The 23,271-nt window shown below is 42.4% G+C and overlaps 1 protein-coding gene across 1 annotated transcript in view; it reads left to right on the forward strand.

The window, feature by feature from the left end:
- NCOA1 (nuclear receptor coactivator 1) overlaps positions 1 to 23,271 on the forward strand; it is a 97,843-nt gene that overhangs the window by 36,562 nt on the left and 38,010 nt on the right. The window contains exons 10-12 of the mRNA XM_058801533.1: positions 1,871 to 2,342; positions 6,992 to 7,088; positions 15,313 to 15,472. Coding sequence (XP_058657516.1) covers positions 1,871 to 2,342; positions 6,992 to 7,088; positions 15,313 to 15,472 — 729 coding nt within the window. The remainder of the gene's footprint in view (positions 1 to 1,870; positions 2,343 to 6,991; positions 7,089 to 15,312; positions 15,473 to 23,271) is intronic.

Below are 23,271 nucleotides of genomic sequence, written 5' to 3' on the forward strand. Positions count from 1 at the left end.
GGAGCCACTTATTGCGTGTCTCAATCACGTCGGGGTCACCAATCGTTGCATTTTTATTGTTACTATCACATTCCTAGCGTCCCACACTGTTGTTATTCTATTCCTACAGCCCAAACCTTCTTGCTGGTTTTCTGCCACGCAGTTCCTCTCTGCAGCGCAGTTCCTCGTGGCTTCTCAGGGGCTTGTCCTCGACCCAGCCCTTCTTATCTCAGCTATCTTCACGAGCTGTAGCTGCTGCCGAGCCAAGGACTTGGCAGCTGTGGCTCGTTTGGAATAGCTGGAAGCCACTTATCGCGTGTCTCAATCACGTCGGGGTCACCAATGGTTGTTATCTTGTTGTTACTATCACATTTCTAGCGTCCCACACTGTTGCTATTCTATTCCTACAGCCCAAACCTTCTCGCTGGTTTTGTGCCACGCAGTTTTGTCTGCAGTGCAGTTCCTCGTGGCTTCTCAGGGGCTCGTCCTCGACCCAGCCCTGTTATCCCAGCGACCTTCACGAGCTGTAGCTGCTGCCCAGCCGAGGATTTGGCAGCTGTGGCTCATTTGGAACAGCTGGGACCCACTTACCACATGTCTCAATCATGTCGGGGTCACCAATCGTTGCATTTTTATTATCACATTCCTAGCATCCCACACTGTTGCTATTCTATTCCCACAGCCCAAACCTTCTTGCTGGTTTTGTGCCACGCAGTTCCTTTCTGCAGCGCAGTTCCTCGTGGTTCCACAGGGGCTCCCCCAGGGCTCTCAGCCCAGCCCTTTTTATCCCAGCGACCTTCACGAGCCGCAGCTGCTGCCCAGCCGAGGACTTGGCAGCTGTGGCTCGTTTGGGACAGCTGGGAGCCACTTATTGCGTGTCTCAATCACGTCGGGGTCACCAATGGTTGCATTTTTATTGTTATTATCACATTTCTAGCGTCCCACACTGTTGTTATTCTATTCCCAGCCAAGGACTGGGAGCCACTTATCAATACAGAGATTTTACAGGGACTCTCACTGCACTCCCTGATTGCAGATTTTTTCCCACCTGATCCCGGAATTTTGCTCATTTTTTTCCTGGGATTTTTCCCACCTAATCCCAAGATTTTTTTCCCGCCTCATCCCAGACTTCTCCCAGTTTTATCCCAGAATTTTCCCCACCTAATCCCAGACTTTTTCCCAGCTAATCCCAGAAGTTTTTCCTGCCTGATCCCAGAATTTTCCTCGTTTTTTCTGGGATTTTTCCCACCTTATCCCAGAATTTTTTCCCACCTGATCCCAGAATTTTGCTCATTTTTTGCTGGGATTTTTCCCACCTAATCCCAAGATTTTTTTCCTGCCTCATCCCAGACTTCTCCCAGTTTTATCCCAGAATTTTCCCCACCTAATCCCAGACTTTTTCCCAGCTAATCCCAGAAGTTTTTCCTGCCTGATCCCAGAATTTTCCCCATATTGTTCTGGGATTTTTCCCACCTTATCCCAGAATTTCTGCTGTTTGATCCCAAGATTTTTCCCAGCTAATCCCAGAATTTTTCCCACTTTATTCCGAGATTGTTTCCAGCTGACCTCAGATGTTTTCCCACATGATCCTAGAATTTTCCAGGATTTTTTCCCATCTGATCCCAGAATCTTTCCCACTTGATCCCAAGTTTTTTTTGCACGGTATCCCAGAATTTTCCCAGTGTGATCCCAATATTTTCCCCACCTAATCCCTAAATTTTTTACCCACCTCATCCCAGAATTTTCCCAATTTGATCCCAGAGGTTTTTCCTGCTAATCCCAGAATGTGTCCTGGTAATGCCCAGGATTTTCCCCATTTTTTTGGGAAATTTCCCAGTTTACCCCAGTATTTTCCCCACCTAATCCCCGACTTTTCCCCTTTTCCCCGCAGTTCTCAGCCGAGCTGGAGCAGCTGGATCAGCTCCTGCCTTCCCTGGACAAACCAGCTCCGATTCCCGGGATCTGCGGCGCCGACAGGAGCGACCCCGGAGTGACCGGAGTGACCGGGATGACCGGAGGAGTGACCGGAGTGACCGGAGGAGTGACCGGCGTGTCCGGAATGTCCGGAGTGACCGGAGTGTCCGGAGGAGTGACCGGAGTGACCGGAGGAGTGACCGGCGTGTCCGGGGTGTCCGGAATGTCCGGAGTGACCGGAGTGTCCGGAGGAGTGACCGGAGTGACCGGGGTGTCCGGGGTGTCATCAGTGACCGGAGTGTCCGGAGGAGTGTCCGGAGTGTCCGGAGTGACCGGAATGGCCGGAGTGTCCGGAGGGGTGACCGGAGTGTCTGGAGTGTCCGGAGGAGTGGCCGGAGTGACCGGGGTGTCCCCCCTGCAGCCCAGCACGGCCGCCAGAGCCCCCTCAGGTACCGGAATTCCCAAAATTCCAGAAATTCCCAAAATCCCCCAAATTCCCAGAATTCCCGAAATTCCAAAAATCCCCAAAATTCCCACAATTCCCCAAATTCACGGAATTTCCAAAATTCCCAAAATTCCAGAAATCCCCAGAAATTCCCAGAATCCCCCAAATTCCTGAAATTCCCAAAATTCCCAGAATTCCAGAAATCCCCAGAATTCTCAAAATTCCCGGAATTCCCTAAAATCCCCAAATCCCCGGAATTCCCAAAATTCCCCCAATCCCCGGAATTCCCCAAATTCCCAAAATTCCCAAAATTCCTGGAATTCCAGAAATTCCCAGAATTCCCCAAATTCCTGAAATTCCTCAAATTCCCGGAATTCCAGAAATCCCCAGAATTCTCAAAATTCCCGGAATTCCCAAAATTCCCAAAATTCCCAAAATTCCCAAAATTCCTTAAATCCCCGGAATTCACAAAATGACTGCAATCCCCAAAATTCCTGAAATTCCCGGAACTCCTGAAATTCCTGAAATTCCCAGAATTCTGGACATGGGAATGGTGGGAACGGGGTGGGATCCTCGCCCAGGATTCCGGAGTGATCCAAGGTTTTATTGGGATTTGGGCTTGGAATGTTGGATTTGTTCTGGAAATTTTTTTCAATTTTCCTGCATTTTCCCCCATTTTCCCCCATTTTCCCCCTTTTTCCCCCTTTTTTCCCATTTTCCCCAAATTTTACCATTTTTTCCCTACTTTTTTCCCCCTTTTTCCCCCCATTTCCCCCCAAAATTTCCATATTTCCCCATTTCCCATTTCTCCCACTTTTTTCCCAATTTTCCCCATTTCCCCCCTTTTTTTCCCCACTTTCCCCCATTTTTTTCCATTTTTCCCCAATTTTTCCCATTTTTCCCCTAATTTTTCCCCACTTTCCTCCATTTTTTCAATTTCCCCCATTTTCCCCCATTTCCCCCCATTTTCCCCCATTTCCCCCCATTTTCACCGTTTCCCCTCCATTTCTGCCCAATTTCCCCCATTTCCCCCCGATTTTCTCATTTTGCCATTTTCCCCCCATTTCTGTCCATTTCCTTCAATTTTTCCTCAATTTTCCCTCATTTCCCTCATTCCCCCCCCCCCCCCCATTTCTGCCAATTTCCCCCAAAAATTCACAGAAAAAAATTGCAAAAATCCCCAAATCCCCAAATTTCCCCCCCTCTGCCATTCCCAATTTCCCGTTTTTCCCCCGGCTCTCCCTGAGGTCGCTGTCGCTGTCCCTGACCCCGTTCTGGCCGTTGATCCAGAGCCAGTTCCCAAAAACTCCCCAAAATTCCCCAAAAATTCCCAAGAAATTTCTAAAAAAATTCCCCCCCCCAAAATTCCCAAGAAATTCCCTAAAATTCCCCCAAAAATACCCAAAATTCCCTTCTCAAAAATCCCAGAAATTCCCCAAAATTCAATTCGCAAAATTCTCATCGTTCCCCAAAGTCTATTCCCAAAAATTCCCCAATTTCAAAAAAATGCCTCAAAATTTCCCAAAAATTTCATTGCCAAAATTCCCCCAAAATTCCCATAAAATTCCCATAAAATTCACAAAAAAAACTTAAAGAAATTCAAATAAAATTCAAACTTATCCCCAAAAATGCCAAACACTTGACCAAAAAAACCCCAAATTTTCCACATAAAAATCCCAAATTTTTCACAAAAAATCCCCCAAATTTCCACCAAAAATCCCCCAAATTTTCCCAAAAAATCCCCAATTTTTGGCAATTCCCCCTCTGCCATTCCCAGTTTCCCTCTCTGTTTGGATTTGGGTGTCCCTGACCCCGTTCTGGCCGTTCCTGGTGTTCCGCAGCCACTTCCCAAAAACTCCCAAAAATCCCCCAAAACTTTCTAAAAAATTCCCCAAAAAAATTCCCTAAAAATTTCCAAAGAAATAAAAAAAAAAAAAACACAAACAAAGTTCCCTTCTCAAAAATCCCAAAATTCCAATTCCCCAAAATTGCCCCAAAATTCCATTCAAAAAAATGCCTCAAAATTTCCCAAAAGTTCCATTCCAAAAATTCCTTGAATTTTCCCAAAATCTCCCACATTCCCAAAATTTCCTAAAATCACAAAAGTCCCCAAAAATTCTCCCCAAAAAATTCCCTAAAAATCCCCAAAAATTCATACAAAAATCCCAAAAATTCCCCCAAAAATCATACAAAAATCCCATAAATTCCCCAAAAATTCATACAAAAACTCCCCATAATCCCCCAAAAAATTCCCTAAAAACTTTCAAAGAAATTCCAAAAAAAAAAAAAAAAACCAAAATTCCCTTCTCAAAAATCCCAAAATTCTAATTCCCGAAAATTTCCCCAAAATTCCGTTCAAAAAAATGCCTCAAAATTTCCCAAAAGTTTCATTCCAAAAATTCCTTGAATTTTCCCAAAATCTCCCACATTCCCAAAATTTCCTAAAATCACAAAAGTCCCCAAAAATTCTCCCCAAAAAATTCCCTAAAAATCCCCAAAAATTCATACAAAAATCCCAAAAATTCCCCCAAAAATCATACAAAAATCCCATAAATTCCCCAAAAATTCATACAAAAATCCCAAAAATGCCCCAAGAATTCATATAAAAAATCCCAAAAATGCCCCAAAAATTCATATAAAAAGTCCCAAAAATTCCCCAAAAATTCATACAAAAATCCCAAAAATGCCCCAAAAATTCATATTAAAAGTCCCAAAAATTCCCAAAAAATTCATATAAAAATCCCCAAAAATTCCCCAAAAATTCATATAAAAATCCCAAAAATTCCCCAAAAATTCATATAAAAAATCCCAAAAATTCCCCAAAAATTCATACAAAAATCCCAAAAATACCCCAAAAATTCATACAAAAATCCCAAAAATTCCCCAAAAATTCATACAAAAATCCCAAAAATGCCCCAAAAATTCATATAAAAATCCCAAAAATTCCCAAAAATTCATAGAAAAATTCCCTTACGTTCTGAAAACCACCCAGAATTCCCAAAATTCCCCAATTTTCCTTTTCCCAGCCTTGCCTGAGCTGCATTTGGGGGTTCCCAACCCCGGCCTGGCAATTCCAGCAACTCCAGAGCCAAGTCCCAAAAATATTCTCAAAATTCTCCGAAATTTCATTCCCAAAAATATTCTCAAAATTCTCCGAAATTTCACTCCCAAAAATATTCTCAAAATTCTCCGAAATTTCACTCCCAAAAATATTCTCAAAATTCTCAGAAATTTCACTCCCAAAAATATTCTCAAAATTCTCAGAAATTTCATTCCCAAAAATATTCTCAAAATTCTCAGAAATTTCATTCCCAAAAATATTCTCAAAATTCTCCGAAATTTCACTCCCAAAAATATTCTCAAAATTTCATTCTCAACAACCCAAAAAATTCCCTAAAATTCCATCCCCCCCCAAAAAAAAAAGTCTCAAAAATTTTATTCCCCAAAATTCCTAAAATTCCAAAAAATTCTTTACGTCCCAGAATTCCTTTCCCCAAAAATTTCCCAAATAATCCCCAAAAGATGCTCCAAAATTGCCAAAAAAATCCAAAATAAACCCTCACAAATTCCATTGCCAAAAATTCCAAAATCCTGAAATTTCCCAGCAGTTTTTGGGGGGATATTTTTGGGAATTCCCAAGGATTTCCCCCAAAAATTCCAAAAGGTTCCATTCTCAAAAATCCCAGAAATTCCCCAAAATTCAATTCGCAGAATTTTCACAATTCCCCTAAAAATTCCCCAAAATTTCCAAACATTGCCTGAAATTCCATTCCAAAAATGCCTCGAAATTCCCCGGATTTTCACCAAAAAAATCCCCGTGCAATTCCCGTAAAATCAACAAAAAGTTGAAATAAAATTCAAAATTATCCCCAAACGATGCCAAACGTTCGACAAAAAAACCCCAAATTTTCCACCAGAAAAACCCCAAATTTTGCACCAAAAAACCCCAAATTTTCCACAAAAAAACCCCAAATTTTCCACCAAAAACCCCCAAATTTACCACAAAAAAACCCCAAATTTTCCACCAAAAAACCCCGAATTTACCACAAAAAAACCCCACATTTTCCACCAGAAAAACCCCGGATTTTCCACAAAAAAACCCCATTTTCCACAAAAAACCCCAAATTTTTCACCAAAAAACCCTGAATTTTCCACAAAAAAACCCCAAATTTTCCACCAAAAAACCCTGAATTTTTCACCAAAAAACCCTGAATTTTCCACCGAAAACCACTGGATTTTCCACAAAAAAACCCTAATTTTTCCACCAGAAAAACCCCAAATTTTCCACTAAAATGCCCCAAATTTTCCACCAGAAAAACCCTAAATTTTCCACCAAAAAACCCCAAATTTTCCACCAGAAAAACCCCGAATTTTCCACAAAAAAAACCCCAAATTTTCCACCAAAAAACCCCAAATTTTCCACCAAAAAACCCCAAATTTTCCACAAAAAAACCCCAAATTTTCCACCAAAAACCCCGAATTTATCACAAAAAACCCCAAATTTTCCACCAGAAAAACCTGAATTTTCCCCAAAAAAACCCCAAATTTTGACCAAAAATTCCCCAAAAATTCCAGGAAAATTCCCAATTTTTGGGAGTTCCCCCTGTGCCGTTCCCAGTTTCCTGTTTCATTCCCCGTTTCCCGTTTCCCCAGGGCTGCCCGAGGTCGATGTCGCCGTCCCCGACCCCGTCCTGGCCCTGCCCGGAGCTCCGGAGCCGCTGCCCTGGCCCGGCCTCGGCAAGGCCGACGAGTGAGTGACGCAAAATTCCCAAGGGTTTCCCAAAATTCCCAACGTTTTCCCCAAAATTCCCAAGGTTTTCCCAAAATTCCCAAGGTTTTCCCCAAAATTCCCAAGGTTTTCCCAAAATTCCCAGCGTTTTCCCCAAAATTCCCAAGGTTTTCCCAAAATTCCCAGCATTTTCCCCAAAATTCCCAAGGTTTTTCCCAAAATTCCCAAGGTTTTTCCCAAAATTCCCAAGGTTTTCCCAAAATTCCCAAGGTTTTCCCCAAAATTCCCAAGGTTTTCCCAAAATTCCCAAGGTTTTCCCCAAAATTCCCAAGGTTTTCCCAAAATTCCCAGCGTTTTCCCCAAAATTCCCAAGGTTTTCCCAAAATTCCCAGCGTTTTCCCCAAAATTCCCAAGGTTTTTCCCAAAATTCCCAAGGTTTTCCCAAAATTCCCAAGGTTTTTCCCAAAATTCCCAAGGTTTTTCCCAAAATTCCCAGCATTTTCCCCAAAATTCCCAAGGTTTTTCCCAAAATTCCCAGCGTTTTCCCCAAAATTCCCAAGGTTTTCCCAAAATTCCCTGCGTTTTCCCCAAAATTCCCAAGGTTTTTCCCAAAATTCCCAGCGTTTTCCCCAAAATTCCCAAGGTTTTTCCCAAAATTCCCAGCGTTTTCCCCAAAATTCCCAAGGTTTTCCCAAAATTCCTGATGGTCGTCCTGAAATTCCTCAGGGTTTCTCCCAAAATTCCCCAAAATTCCCAAGGGGTTTCTCAAAATTTTCTCAAAATTTGCCAAAATTCCCGAGGTTTTTTCCAAAATCCCTGAGGGGTTTCTCAAAATTTTCTCAAAATTCCCCAAAATTCCTGAGGATTTTTCCCAAAATTCCCGAGGCTTTCTGAGGATTTCTCCAAAACACCCCAGGATTTTTCCTAAAATTCCCAACAATTTTTGAGGATTTTTCCCACAATTCCCAAGGGTTTTCCCAAAATTCCCAGCATTTTCCCCAAAATTCCCAAGGTTTTTCCAAAATTCCTGATGGTCGTCCTGAAATTCCTGAGCGTTTTCTCAGAATTTTATCAAAATTCCCCAAAATTCCCATGGGTTTTTCCCATAATTCCCAAGGTTTTTCCCAAAATTCCCAAGGTTTTTCCCAAAATTCCCAAGGTTTTTCCCAAAATTCCCAGCATTTTCCCCAAAATTCCCAAGGTTTTCCCAAAATTCCCAGCGTTTTCCCCAAAATTCCCAAGGTTTTTCCCAAAATTCCCAAGGTTTTTCCCAAAATTCCCAGCGTTTTCCCCAAAATTCCCAAGGTTTTTCCCAAAATTCCCAGCGTTTTCCCAAAATTCCCAAGGTTTTCCCAAAATTCCCAGCGTTTTCCCCAAAATTCCCAAGGTTTTTCCCAAAATTCCCAGCGTTTTCCCCAAAATTCCCAAGGTTTTTCCCAAAATTCCCAGCGTTTTCCCCAAAATTCCCAAGGTTTTCCCAAAATTCCCAGCGTTTTCCCCAAAATTCCCAAGGGTTTCCCAAAATTCCCAGCATTTTCCCCAAAATTCCCAAGTTTTTCCCAAAATTCCCAGCATTTTCCCCAAAATTCCCAAGGGTTTCCCAAAATTCCCAGCGTTTTCCCCAAAATTCCCAAGGTTTTTCCCAAAATTCCCAGCGTTTTCCCAAAATTCCCAAGGTTTTCCCAAAATTCCCAGCGTTTTCCCCAAAATTCCCAAGGATTTCCCAAAATTCCCAAGGTTTTCCCCAAAATTCCCAAGGTTTTCCCAAAATTCCCAGCATTTTCCCCAAAATTCCCAAGGTTTTCCCAAAATTCCCAGCGTTTTCCCCAAAATTCCCAAGGTTTTTCCCAAAATTCCCAAGGTTTTCCCAAAATTCCCAAGGTTTTTCCCAAAATTCCCAAGGTTTTTCCCAAAATTCCCAACGTTTTCCCCAAAATTCCCAAGTTTTTCCCAAAATTCCCAGCGTTTTCCCCAAAATTCCCAAGGGTTTCCCAAAATTCCCAGCATTTTCCCCAAAATTCCCAAGGTTTTCCCAAAATTCCCAGCATTTTCCCCAAAATTCCCAAGGTTTTCCCAAAATTCCCAGCATTTTCCCCAAAATTCCCAGCATTTTCCCCAAAATTCCCAAGGTTTTCCCCAAAATTCCCAGCGTTTTCCCCAAAATTCCCAAGGTTTTTCCAAAATTCTTGATGGTCGTCCTGAAATTCCCGAGGGTTTTCTCAGAATTTTATCAAAATTCCCCAAAATTCCTGAGGATTTTTCCCAAAATTCCCGAGGCTTTCTGAGGATTTCTCCAAAACACCCCAGGATTTTTCCTAAAATTCCCAACAATTTTTGAGGATTTTTCCCACAATTCCCAAGGGTTTTTCCCAAAATTCCCAGCGTTTTCCCCAAAATTCCCAAGGTTTTTCCAAAATTCCTGATGGTCGTCCTGAAATTCCCGAGGGTTTTCTCAGAATTTTATCAAAATTCCCCAAAATTCCCGAGTGTTTTCCCAAAATTCCCAAGGGTTTTCCCAAAATTCCCAGCATTTTCCCCCAAAATTCCCAAGGTTTTTCCCAAAATTCCCAGCGTTTTCCCCAAAATTCCCAAGGTTTTATCCAAAATTCCTGACGGTCGTCCTAAAATTCCCAAGGGTTTTTCCTAAAATTCCGAGCATTTTCCCCAAAATTCCCAAGGTTTTCCCCAAAATTCCTGATGGTCGTCCTGGAATTCCCGAGGGTTTTCTCAGAATTTTATCAAAATTCCCCAAAATTCCCAAGGGTTTTCCCAAAATTCCCAAGGGTTTTTCCCAAAATTCCTGATGATCTTCCTAAAATTCCTCCGGGTTTCTCCCAAAATTCCCCAAAATTCCCAAGGTTTTTCCCAAAATTCCGAGCACTTTCCCCAAAATTCCCAAGGTTTTTCCAAAATTCCTGATGGTCATCCTGAAATTCCAGAGGGTTTTCTCAGAATTTTATCAAAATTCCCCAAAATTCCCAAGGGTTTTTCCTAAAATTCCCAAGGTTTTTCCAAAATTCCTGATGATCTTCATAAAATTCCTGAGGTTTCTCCCAAAATTTCCCAAAATTCCCAAGGAGTTTCTCAAAATTTTTTCAGAATTCCCAAAAATTCCTGAGGATTTTTCCCAAAATTCCCGAGGCTTTCTGAGGATTTCTCCAAAACACCCCAGGATTTTTCCTAAAATTCCCAACAATTTTTGAGGATTTTTCCCCAAATTCCAGAGGATTTTTCCCAAAATTCCCCAAAATTCCCGAGAGTTTTTCCCAAAATTCTCTCAAAGTTCCTGAGGATTTTTCCCAACATTCCTGAGGGGTTTTTGAGGATATTTTTCCCAAAATTCCCAGTGCTTTTCCCAAAATTCCCAATGCTTTTCCCTAGAATTCCTGAGAATTTCCCCAAAATTCTTGAGGTTCTTTGGGGATTTTTTACAAAATTCCCAAACATTTTCCCAAAATTCCTAAGGTATTTTCCTGAAACTCCCAAAGGTTTCCCCCCAAAATTCCCGAGGATTTTTAAGAATTTCTCCCAAAAATTCCCAAAGGTTTTTTCTCAAAATCCCTAAAGAGAATTCCAGAGGAGTTTTCTCAAAATTCCCGGAATTTCTCCCAGAATTCCCAAATTTTTTTCCCAATTTTCCTGAGGATTTTTTCCCAAAATCCCCCAAAATAACTGAGAACTTTTCAAAAGAAATTCTGAGGATTTTTCCCAAAATTCCTAAGGATCGTTCCACAAAATTCCTGAGGATTTTCCCAAAATTCCCCAAAAATTCCCAGTGGTTTTCCCAATATTCCTGAGGATTTTCCCCACAATTTCCCAAAAAATTTTTGAGGGTTTTTCCCAAAATTCCCGAGGTTTTTCCAGTTGGGAATTCCTGGATTTTCAAGCAGGGGTTTTTCCCCATTTTTCCAGGGATGAATTCCCAGATTTCCCTGGGGATTTTTTTCCCATTTTTTCCTGATTTTTTTCCCATATTTTCAGTGTGTGATTCCCATTTTTCCCAGTCTGTAATTCCCAGATTTTCCATGTGATAATTCCCAGATTTTTCCCATTTTTTCCCATTTTCCCAGGCCACAGCCAGGAGAATTCCCAGATTTCCTCTGGGATTTTTTTCCCGGTTTTTCCGGGATTTTTTTCCCCTTATTTTCAGTGTGTGATTCCCATTTTTCCCAGTCTGTAATTCCCAGATTTTCCGTGTGACAATTCCCAGATTTTTCCCATTTTTTCCCATTTTTTCCCATTTTTTCCCAGCCCGCAGCCAGGAGAATTCCCAGATTTCCCCTGGGATTTTTTTCCCATTTTTTCCTGTTTTTTTTTTCCATATTTTCAGTGTGTGATTCCCATTTTTCCCAGTCTGTAATTCCCATTTTTCCCAGTCTGTAATTCCCAGATTTCCCAGTGTGTAATTCCCAGATTTTTCCCATTTTTTCCCATTTTCCCAGGCTGCAGCCAAGAGAATTCCCAGATTTCCCCGGGATTTTTTTCCCATTTTTTCCTGTTTTTTTTTTTCCCTTATTTTCAGTGTGTGATTCCCATTTTTCCTAGTCTGTAATTCCCAGATTTTCCATTTGATAATTCCCAGATTTTTCCCATTTTTTCCCATTTTTTCCCAGCCCGCAGCCAGGAGATTTCCCCGGGAATTTTTTCCCTGGGAATTTTTTCCCCCATTTTTCAGGTGGGAATTCCAACTTTTCCAGGTGTGAATTCCCAGATTTCCCTGGGGATTTTTTTCCCATTTTTTCCTGTTTTTTTTCCCTTATTTCCAGTGTGTGATTCCCATTTTTCCCAGTCTGTAATTCCCAGATTTTCCATGTGATAATTCCCAGATTTTTCCCATTTTTTCCCATTTTTTCCCATTTTTTCCCAGGCCGCACCGAGGAGAATTCCCAGATTTCCCTGGGGATTTTTTCCCATTTTTTCCTGGATTTTTTTCCCCTTATTTTCAGTGTGTGATTCCCATTTTTCCCAGTCTGTAATTCCCAGATTTTCCATGTGATAATTCCCAGATTTTTCCCATTTTTTCCCATTTTTTCCCATTTTTTCCCAGCCCGCAGCCAGGAGAATTCCCAGATTTCCCCTGGGATTTTTTTCCCATTTTTTCCTGTTTTTTTTTTCCATATTTTCAGTGTGTGATTCCCATTTTTCCCAGTCTGTAATTCCCATTTTTCCCAGTCTGTAATTCCCAGATTTCCCAGTCTGTAATTCCCAGATTTTTCCCATTTTTTCCCATTTTCCCAGGCTGCAGCCAAGAGAATTCCCAGATTTCCCCGGGATTTTTTTCCCATTTTTTCCTGTTTTTTTTTTTCCCTTATTTTCAGTGTGTGATTCCCATTTTTCCTAGTCTGTAATTCCCAGATTTTCCATTTGATAATTCCCAGATTTTTCCCATTTTTTCCCATTTTTTCCCAGCCCGCAGCCAGGAGATTTCCCCGGGAATTTTTTCCCTGGGAATTTTTTCCCCCATTTTTCAGGTGGGAATTCCAACTTTTCCAGGTGTGAATTCCCAGATTTCCCTGGGGATTTTTTTCCCATTTTTTCCTGTTTTTTTTCCCTTATTTCCAGTGTGTGATTCCCATTTTTCCCAGTCTGTAATTCCCAGATTTTCCATGTGATAATTCCCAGATTTTTCCCATTTTTTCCCATTTTTTCCCATTTTTTCCCAGGCCGCACCGAGGAGAATTCCCAGATTTCCCTGGGGATTTTTTCCCATTTTTTCCTGGATTTTTTTCCCCTTATTTTCAGTGTGTGATTCCCATTTTTCCCAGTCTGTAATTCCCAGATTTTCCATGTGATAATTCCCAGATTTTTCCCATTTTTTCCCATTTTTTCCCATTTTTTCCCAGCCCGCAGCCAGGAGAATTCCCAGATTTCCCCTGGGATTTTTTTCCCATTTTTTCCTGTTTTTTTTTTTTCCCATATTTTCAGTGTGTGATTCCCATTTTTCCCAGTCTGTAATTCCCAGATTTCCCAGTGCGTAATTCCCAGATTTTTCCCATGTTTTCCCAGGCCGCAGCCAGGAGAATTCCCAGATTTCCTTGGGGATTTTTTCCCAGTTTTTCCTGGGGTGAATCCCCAGATTTTCCATGTGATAATTCCCAGATTTTTCCCATTTTTTCCCAGGCCGCAGCGAGGAGAATTCCCAGATTTCCTTGGGGATTTTTTCCCCGTTTTCCCAGGGGTGAATCCCCAGATTTTCCATGTGATAATTCCCAGATTTTTCCCATTTTTTCCCATTTTTTCCCAGCCCGCAGCCAGGAGAATTCCCAGATTTCCTTGGGCATTTTTTCCCAGTTTTTCCTGGGGTGAATCCCCCGATTTCCCATGTGTTAATTCCCATTTTTTTTCCCATTTTTCCCGTTTTTTCCCGTTTTTCCCCTTTTCCCCAGGCCGTGTCCCCTGGAGGAGCTGCTGCTGCCGCCGGGCAGCGCCGAGGGCCGCAGCCAGGAGAATTCCCAGATTTCCTTGGGGATTTTTTCCCCGTTTTTCCAGGGGTGAATCCCCAGATTTCCCATGTGATAATTCCCAGATTTTTCCCATGTTTTCCCAGCCCACAGCGAGGAGAATTCCCAGATTTCCTTGGGGATTTTTTCCCCGTTTTTCCAGGGGTGAATCCCCAGATTTCCCATGTGATAATTCCCAGATTTTTCCCATGTTTTCCCAGCCCACAGCGAGGAGAATTCCCAGATTTCCTTGGGGATTTTTTCCCCGTTTTTCCAGGGGTGAATCCCCAGATTTCCCATGTGATAATTCCCAGATTTTTCCCATGTTTTCCCAGCCCGCAGCGAGGAGAATTCCCAGATTTCCTTGGGGATTTTTTCCCCTGTTTTCCCAGGGGTGAATCCCCAGATTTCCCATGTGATAATTCCCAGATTTTTCCCATTTTTTCCCATTTTTTCCCAGCCTGCAGCCAGGAGAATTCCCAGATTTCCACGGGGATTTTTTCCCCGTTTTTCCAGGGGTGAATCCCCCGATTTCCCATGTGTTAATTCCCGTTTTTTTCCCATTTTTCCCGTTTTTTCCCGTTTTTCCCCGTTTCCCCAGGCCGTGTCCCCTGGAGGAGCTGCTGCTGCCGCCGGGCAGCGCCGAGGGCCGCAGCGAGGAGAATTCCCAGATTTCCTTGGGGATTTTTTCCCCGTTTTCCCAGGGGTGAATCCCCAGATTTTCCATGTGATAATTCCCAGATTTTTCCCGTTTTTCCCCGTTTTCCCAGGGGTGAATCCCCCGATTTCCCATGTGTTAATTCCCATTTTTTTTCCCATTTTTCCCGTTTTTTCCCGTTTTTCCCCGTTTCCCCAGGCCGTGTCCCCTGGAGGAGCTGCTGCTGCCGCCGGGCAGCGCCGAGGGCCGCAGCCAGGAGAATTCCCAGATTTCCACGGGGAATTTTTCCCCCATTTTTCCATGTGATAATTCCCAGATTTTTCCCATTTTTTCCCATGTTTTCCCAGGCCGCAGCCAGGAGAATTCCCAGATTTCCACGGGGATTTTTTCCCCGTTTTTCCAGGGGTGAATCCCCAGATTTCCCATGTGATAATTCCCAGATTTTTCCCATTTTTTCCCATTTTTTCCCAGCCTGCAGCCAGGAGAATTCCCAGATTTCCACGGGGATTTTTTCCCCGTTTTTCCAGGGGTGAATCCCCAGATTTCCCATGTGATAATTCCCAGATTTTTCCCATGTTTTCCCAGCCCACAGCGAGGAGAATTCCCAGATTTCCACGGGGATTTTTTCCCCGTTTTTCCAGGGGTGAATCCCCAGATTTCCCATGTGATAATTCCCAGATTTTTCCCATGTTTTCCCAGCCCGCAGTGAGGAGAATTCCCAGATTTCCTTGGGGATTTTTTCCCCGTTTTCCCAGGGGTGAATCCCCAGATTTTCCATTTGATAATTCCCAGATTTTTCCCATTTTTTCCCATTTTTTCCCAGGCCGCAGCCAGGAGAATTCCCAGATTTCCACGGGGATTTTTTCCCCCGTTTTTCCACGGGTGATTCCCCAGATTTTCCATGTGTTAATTCCCAGATTTTTCCCGTTTTCCCCCGTTTTCCCAGGGGTGAATCCCCCGATTTCCCATGTGTTAATTCCCAGATTTTTCCCGTTTTTCCCCATTTTTTCCCAGCCCGCAGCCAGGAGAATTCCCAGATTTCCCCGGGTATGTTTTCCCAGGGGTGAATCCCCCGATTTCCCATGTGTTAATTCCCGTTTTTTTTCCCATTTTTCCCGTTTTTTCCCGTTTTTCCCCGTTTCCCCAGGCCGTGTCCCCTGGAGGAGCTGCTGCTGCCGCCGGGCAGCGCCGAGGGCCGCAGCGAGGAGAAGGCGCTGCTGGAGCAGCTCGTCACCTTCCTCAGCGGCCGCGACGACACCGAGCTGGCCGAGATCGACCGCGCCCTCGGCATCGACAAACTCGTGCAGGTGCCAAACGGGGGGAAAAACGGGGAAAAAATCGGGGAAAAATCGGGGGGAAAATCGGGGAAAAAATCTGGCGGAAAATGGTGAAAAATGGAGAAAAACGGGGAAAAAAAGGGGGAGAAATTGGTAAAAAAAAAGGAGAAAAAAGGGGGAAAAGCAGGAGAGAAATGGGGAAGAATCCAGGAAGAAATGGGGGAAAAAAGTGGGGGGAAAAAGGGGGAAAAAGGGGAAAAAAGGGGCAGGAGGAGCTTCCTGAGCGGGAGGGACGAGACCGAGCTGGGTGAGATCCACAGAGCCCTGGGGATTGAGGAACTCGTGCAGGTGCCAAACGGGGAAAAACGGGGGGAAAGCGGGAAAAAAATCGGGGAAAAATTGGGGGGAAAATTGGGGAAAATCGAGGGGAAAATTGGGGAAAAAATCTGGGGGAAAACGGTGAAAAATGGAGAAAAACGGGGGAAAAAAGGGGGAGAAATTGGCAGAAGGAAAGAGAAGAAGAAAGGGGGAAAAGCAGGAGAGAAATGGGGAAACATCCAGGAAGAAATGGGGGAAAAAATGGGGGGAAAAGGGGAAAAAGTGGGGGAAAAAGGGGAAAAAGGGGCAGGAGGAGCTTCCTGAGCGGGAGGGACGAGACCGAGCTGGGTGAGATCCACAGAGCCCTGGGGATTGAGGAACTCGTGCAGGTGCCAAACGGGGAAAAACGGGAAAAAAATCGGGGAAAAATTGGGGGAAAAAACAGGGAAAAATTGGGGGGAAAATCGGGGAAAAAACGGGGAAAAAATCAGGGGGAAGACTGTGAAAAATGGAGAAAAACGGGGGAAAAAAGGGGGAGAAATTGGCAGAAAAAACCGGGAAAAAAAGGGGGAAAAAAGGGGGAGAAATGGGGAAGAATCCAGGAACAAATGGGGGGAAAAAAGTGGGGGGAAAAAGGGGGAAAAAGGGGAAAAAGGGGCAGGAGGAGCTTCCTGAGCGGGAGGGACGAGACCGAGCTGGGTGAGATCCACAGAGCCCTGGGGACTGAGGAACTCGTGCAGGTGGGAAATGGGGGAAAAATGGGGGAAAATGGGGGAAAACGGGAAAAAAATCGGGGAAAATGGGAAAAAAATCGGGGAAAAATCTGGGGGAAGACGGTGAAAAATGGAGAAAAATGGGGGAAAAAAAGGGGGAGAAATTGGCAGAAAAAAAAGGAGAGAAATGGGGGAAATGGGGGGAAAACGGGAAAAAAATCAGGGAAAAAACGGGGAAAAAATCAGGGGGAAAACAGGGAAGAATGGAGAAAAACGGGGAAAAGAGGGGGAGAAATTGGCAGAAAAAAAGGAGAAAAAAGGGGGAAAAGTGGGGGAGAAATAGGGAAAAATGGGGGAAAAAGGGGGGAAAACCAGGGGAAAAATAGCAGGGAAATTTGGAGGAAAAATGGTGGAAAAAAAAAGAGAAAAATGGGGGAGAAATGGGGAAAAAATACAGGAAGAAATGGGGAAAATAAGGGAGAAAAAAGGGGAAAATGGGGGAAAAAAGGAAGAACGAGGGGGGGAAATTAGAAAGAAATAGGGGAAAAACAGAAAGAAAAGGGGGGAAATGGGGGGAAAAAATCGGTGGCAAAATGGGGGAAAAATGGGAAAAAATTAAAGAGGAAAATGGTGAAAAAATGGAGAAAAATTGGGAAAAATCGGGGGAGAAATGGGGGAAAATCCAGGAAGAAATGGAGAATAAAAGGGGAAAAATTGGGAAAGTCGATGAAAAGCGGCACAAAAACTGGGGAGGAAATGGCAAAAAAATTGAGAAAAAGAAGGGGAAATGTGGGGGAAAATGGGGAAGAAATGGGGGAAAAACAGAAAGAAAAGGGGAAAATAAGGGAGAAAAAAACGAGGAAAAATGGGGGAGAAGAATGGGGAAAAGTGTGGAAAAAATGGGAAAAAGATTGGCGGGAAAATGGGAAAAATTGGGGAAAAGCGGGAAAAAAGTCAGGGGTGAAAGGGTGGAAAAATGGAGAAAAATGGGGAAAAACCCGGGGAGAAATGGGGAAAAAATAAACAGGAAGAAAAGCAGAATAAAAGGGGAAAAAATGGGAAAATTGGTGAAAAAATGGGAAAAGAAATGGGGGTAAATGGGGACAGAATGGGGAAAAATGGGGAAAAACCAGAGGAGGAATGGGGAAGAAAAGGGGAAAAATCCAGGAAAAAATGGGGGAAAAAGTCGAGGGAAAAATGGGGGAAAAATCAGGGGAAAATGGGGAAAAATGGGGAAAAATCAGGGGAAAATGGGGAAAAATGGGGAAAAATCAGGGGAAAATGGGTGAAAAAATGGAGGAAATAATGGAATATAATGGAAATAAAGGAATAATGGAATGGGGAAGAAAAGGGGGAAAATCCAGGAAAAAATGGGGGAAAAAGTCAAGGGAAAAATGGGGGAAAAATCAGGAAGAAATGGGGGAAAAATCAGGGGGAAATGGGGAAAAATGGGGAAAAATCAGGGGAAAATGGGGAAAAATCAGGGGAAAATGGGTGAAAAAATGGAGGAAATAATGGAATATAATGGAAATAAAGGAATAATGGAATGGGGAAGAAAAGGGGAAAAATCCGGGAAAAAATGGGGGAAAAAGTTGAGGGAAAAATGGGGGAAAAATCAGGAAGAAATGGGGGGGGAAAAATCAGGGGAAAATGGGGAAAAATGGGGGAAAAATGAGGGGAAAATGGGGAAAAATCAGGGGAAAATGGGGAAAAGATGGGGAAAAATCAGGGGAAAAATCAGGGGAAAATGGGTGAAAAAATGGAGGAAATAATGGAGTATAATGGAAATAAAGGAATAATGGAATGGGGAAGAAAAGGGGAAAAATCCGGGAAAAAATGGGGGAAAAAGTCGAGGGAAAAATGGGGGAAAATCAGGAAAAATGGGGAAAAATCAGGGGAAAATGGGGAAAAATGGGGAAAAATCAGGGGAAAATGGGTGAAAAAATGGAGGCAATAATGGAATATAATGGAAATAAAGGAATAATGGAATGGGGAAGAAAAGGGGAAAAATCCGGGAAAAAATGGTGGAAAAAGTTGAGGTAAAAATGGGGGAAAATCAGGAAAAATGGGGGAAAAATCAGGGGAAAATGGAGAAAAATCAGGGGAAAAATGAGGGGAAAATGGGGGAAAATCAGGGGAAAATGGGTGAAAAAATGGAGGCAATAATGGAATATAATGGAAATAAAGGAATAATGGAATGGGGAAGAAAAGGGGAAAAATCCAGGAAAAAATGGGGAAAAAGTCGAGGGAAAAATGGGGGAAAATCAGGAAAAATGGGGAAAAATCAGGGGAAAATGGGGAAAAATCAGGGGGAAATGGGTGAAAAAATGGAGGAAATAATGGAATATAATGGAAATAAAGGAATAATGGAATGGGGAAGAAAAGGGGAAAAATGCGGGAGAAATGGTGGAAAAAGTTGAGGGAAAAATGGGGGAAAAATCAGGAAGAAATGGGGGGGAAAAAGGGGGAAATAAAAGGGGCAGGTGGGAGGAATAATGGGGAGAAATGGGGGGAAAACGGGAAAAAATCAGGGAAAAACATGGGAAAAAACGAGAAAAAATTCGGGGGGAAATGGCAAAAAATTGGAGAGAAACGGGGAAAAAACGAAGGAGAAAATGGCAAAAAAAAGGAGGAAAAAAAGGGGAAAAGCAGGGGAGAAATGGGGAAGAGTCCAGGAAGAAATGGGGGAAAAATCAGGAAAAAATGGGGGGAAAAATCAGGAAAATGGAGAAAAACGAGGAAAAAAGAAGGGGAGGAAATGGGGAGAAAAATTGAGAAAATGGGGAAAAAAGTTGAGGGAAAAATGGGGAGAAAAATGGGTAAGAAATGGGGAAAAAACAGGAAGAAAAAGGGAAAAAAGGGAGAAAAGAGGTGGAAAAAAACCTGGAAAAAATCTGCCAGTAAATATGGAAAAAAACAGGGAAAAATTGAGGGAAAATTGTCCAAAAAAAAGGAGAAAAACGTGGGGAAAAGCAAGGAAGAAATGGGGAGAAAAAAGGCGATAAAAAGGGGGGGAAATTTGGGAAACTCAGGGGAAAAAACAGGAAAAAAATCAGGGGGGAGATGGGGAAAACAGGGCAAGAAATCAAGGGAAAAATGGGGAAAACTTGAGAAAATCAGGGGGAAAAATCAGGAAAAATGGGGGAAAAATCAGGGGAAAATGGGGAAAAATGGGGAAAAATCAGGGGAAAAATGGGGAAAAATCAGGGGAAAAATCAGGGGAAAATGGGTGAAAAAATGGAGGAAATAATGGAATATAATGGAAATAAAGGAATAATGGAATGGGGAAGAAAAGGGGAAAAATCCGGCAAAAAAAATGGGGGAAAAAGTTGAGGTAAAAAGGGGGGAAAATCAGGAAAAATGGGGGAAAAATCAGGGGAAAATGGGGAAAAATCAGGGGAAAAATCAGGGGAAAAATCAGGGGAAAATGGGTGAAAAAATGGAGGAAATAATGGAATATAATGGAAATAAAGGAATAATGGAATGGGGAAGAAAAGGGGAAAAATCCGGGAAAAAATGGGGGAAAAAGTCGAGGGAAAAATGGGGGAAAATCAGGAAAAATGGGGAAAAATCAGGGGAAAATGGGGAAAAATGGGGAAAAATCAGGGGAAATGGGGAAAAATCAGGGGAAAATGGGGAAAAATCAGGGGAAAATGGGTGTAAAAATGGAGGAAATAATGGAATATAATGGAAATAAAGGAATAATGGAATGGGGAAGAAAAGGGGAAAAATCCGGGAGAAATGGGGGAAAAAGTCGAGGGAAAAATGGGGGAAAAATCAGGAAGAAATGGGGGGGAAAAAGGGGGAAATAAAAGGGGCAGGTGGGAGGAATAATGGGGAGAAATGGGGGGAAAACGGGAAAAAATCAGGGAAAAACATGGGAAAAACCGGGAGAAAATTCGGGGGGAAAATGGCGAAAAAATGGAGAGAAACGGGGAAAAAGAGAAGGAGAAAATGGCAAAAAAAAAAAGGAGAAAAAAAAGGGGAAAAGCAGGGGAGAAATGGGGAAGAGTCCGGCAAGAAATGGGGGAAAAATCAGGAAAAAATGGGGGGAAAATCAGGAAAATGGAGAAAAACGAGGAAAAAAGGAGGGGAGGAAATGGGGAGAAAAATTGAGAAAATGGGGAAAAAGTTGAGGGAAAAATGGGGAGAAAAATGGGTAAGAAATGGGGAAAAAACAGGAAGAAAAAGGGAAAAAAGGGAGAAAAGAGGTGGAAAAAAAGCCTGGAAAAAATCTGCCAGTAAATATGGAAAAAAACAGGGAAAAATTGAGGGAAAATTGTCCAAAAAAAAGGAGAAAAACGTGGGGAAAAGCAAGGAAGAAATGGGGAGAAAAAAGGCGATAAAAAGGGGGGGAAATTTGGGAAACTCAGGGGAAAAAACAGGAAAAAAATCAGGGGGGAGATGGGGAAAACAGGACAAGAAATCAAGGGAAAAATGGGGAAAACTTGAGAAAATCAGGGGGAAAAATCAGGAAAAATGGGGGAAAAATCAGGGGAAAATGGGGAAAAATGGGGAAAAATCAGGGGAAAAATGGGGAAAAATCAGGGGAAAAATGGGGAAAAATCAGGGGAAAAATCAGGGGAAAATGGGTGAAAAAATGGAGGAAATAATGGAGTATAATGGAAATAAAGGAATAATGGAATGGGGAAGAAAAGGGGAAAAATCCGGCAAAAAAAATGGGGGAAAAAGTTGAGGTAAAAAGGGGGGAAAATCAGGAAAAATGGGGGAAAAATCAGGGGAAAATGGGGAAAAATCAGGGGAAAAATCAGGGGAAAAATCAGGGGAAAATGGGTGAAAAAATGGAGGCAATAATGGAATATAATGGAAATAAAGGAATAATGGAATGGGGAAGAAAAGGGGAAAAATCCAGGAAAAAATGGGGAAAAAGTCGAGGGAAAAATGGGGGAAAATCAGGAAAAATGGGGAAAAATCAGGGGAAAATGGGGAAAAATGGAGAAAAATCAGGAAAAATGGGGAAAAATCAGGGGAAAATGGGGAAAAAAATGGAGGAAATAATGGAATATAATGGAAATAAAGAAATAATGGAATGGGGAAGAAAAGGGGAAAAATCCGGGAAAAAATGGGGGAAAAAGTTGAGGTAAAAATGGGGGAAAATCAGGAAAAATGGGGAAAAATCAGGGGAAAATGGGGAAAAATGGGGAAAAATCAGGGGAAAATGGGGAAAAATCAGGGGAAAATGGGTGAAAAAATGGAGGAAATAATGGAATATAATGGAAATAAAGGAATAATGGAATGGGGAAGAAAAGGGGAAAAATCTGGGAAAAAATGGGGGAAAAAGTCGAGGGAAAAATGGGGGAAAATCAGGAAAAATGGGGAAAAATCAGGGGAAAATGGGGAAAAATGGGGAAAAATCAGGGGAAATGGGGAAAAATCAGGGGAAAATGGGGAAAAATCAGGGGAAAATGGGTGTAAAAATGGAGGAAATAATGGAATATAATGGAAATAAAGGAATAATGGAATGGGGAAGAAAAGGGGAAAAATCCGGGAGAAATGGGGGAAAAAGTCGAGGGAAAAATGGGGGAAAAATCAGGAAGAAATGGGGGGGAAAAAGGGGGAAATAAAAGGGGCAGGTGGGAGGAATAATGGGGAGAAATGGGGGGAAAACGGGAAAAAATCAGGGAAAAACATGGGAAAAAACGAGAAAAAATTCGGGGGGAAAATGGCAAAAAATTGGAGAGAAACGGGGAAAAAACGAAGGAGAAAATGGCAAAAAAAAAAGGAGAAAAAAAAGGGGAAAAGCAGGGGAGAAATGGGGAAGAGTCCGGGAAGAAATGGGGGAAAAATCAGGAAAAAATGGGGGGAAAAATCAGGAAAATGGAGAAAAACGAGGAAAAAAGAAGGGGAGGAAATGGGGAGAAAAATTGAGAAAATGGGGAAAAAAGTTGAGGGAAAAATGGGGAGAAAAATGGGTAAGAAATGGGGAAAAAACAGGAAGAAAAAGGGAAAAAAGGGAGAAAAGAAGTGGAAAAAAACCTGGAAAAAATCTGCTAGTAAATATGGAAAGAAACAGGGGAAAATTGAGGGAAAATTGTCCAAAAAAAAGGAGAAAAACGTGGGGAAAAGCAAGGAAGAAATGGGGAGAAAAAAGGCGATAAAAAGGGGGGGAAATTTGGGAAACTCAGGGGAAAAAACAGGAAAAAAATCAGGGGGGAAATGGGGAAAACAGGGCAAGAAATCAAGGGAAAAATGGGGAAAACTTGAGAAAATCAGGGGGAAAAATCAGGAAAAATGGGGGAAAAATCAGGGGAAAATGGGGAAAAATGGGGAAAAATCAGGGGAAAAATGGGGAAAAATCAGGGGAAAAATCAGGGGGAAATGGGTGAAAAAATGGAGGAAATAATGGAATATAATGGAAATAAAGGAATAATGGAATGGGGAAGAAAAGGGGAAAAATCCAGGAAAAAATGAGGGAAAAAGTTGAGGTAAAAATGGGGGGAAAATCAGGAAAAATGGGGGAAAAATCAGGGGGAAATGGGGAAAAATGGGGAAAAATCAGGGGAAAAATCAGGGGAAAATGGGGAAAAATCAGGGGGAAATGGGTGAAAAAATGGAGGAAATAATGGAATATAATGGAAATAAAGGAAAAATGGAATGGGGAAGAAAAGGGGAAAAATCCAGGAAAAAATGGGGGAAAAAGTTGAGGGAAAAATGGGGGAAAAATCAGGAAAAATGGGGGAAAAATCAGGGGAAAATGGGGAAAAATGGGGAAAAATCAGGGGAAAAATGAGGGGAAAATGGGGGAAAATCAGGGGAAAATGGGTGTAAAAATGGAGG

This window comes from Ammospiza caudacuta, chromosome 3 (assembly GCF_027887145.1).
Source record: "Ammospiza caudacuta isolate bAmmCau1 chromosome 3, bAmmCau1.pri, whole genome shotgun sequence".
Classification (NCBI taxonomy): domain Eukaryota; kingdom Metazoa; phylum Chordata; class Aves; order Passeriformes; family Passerellidae; genus Ammospiza; species Ammospiza caudacuta.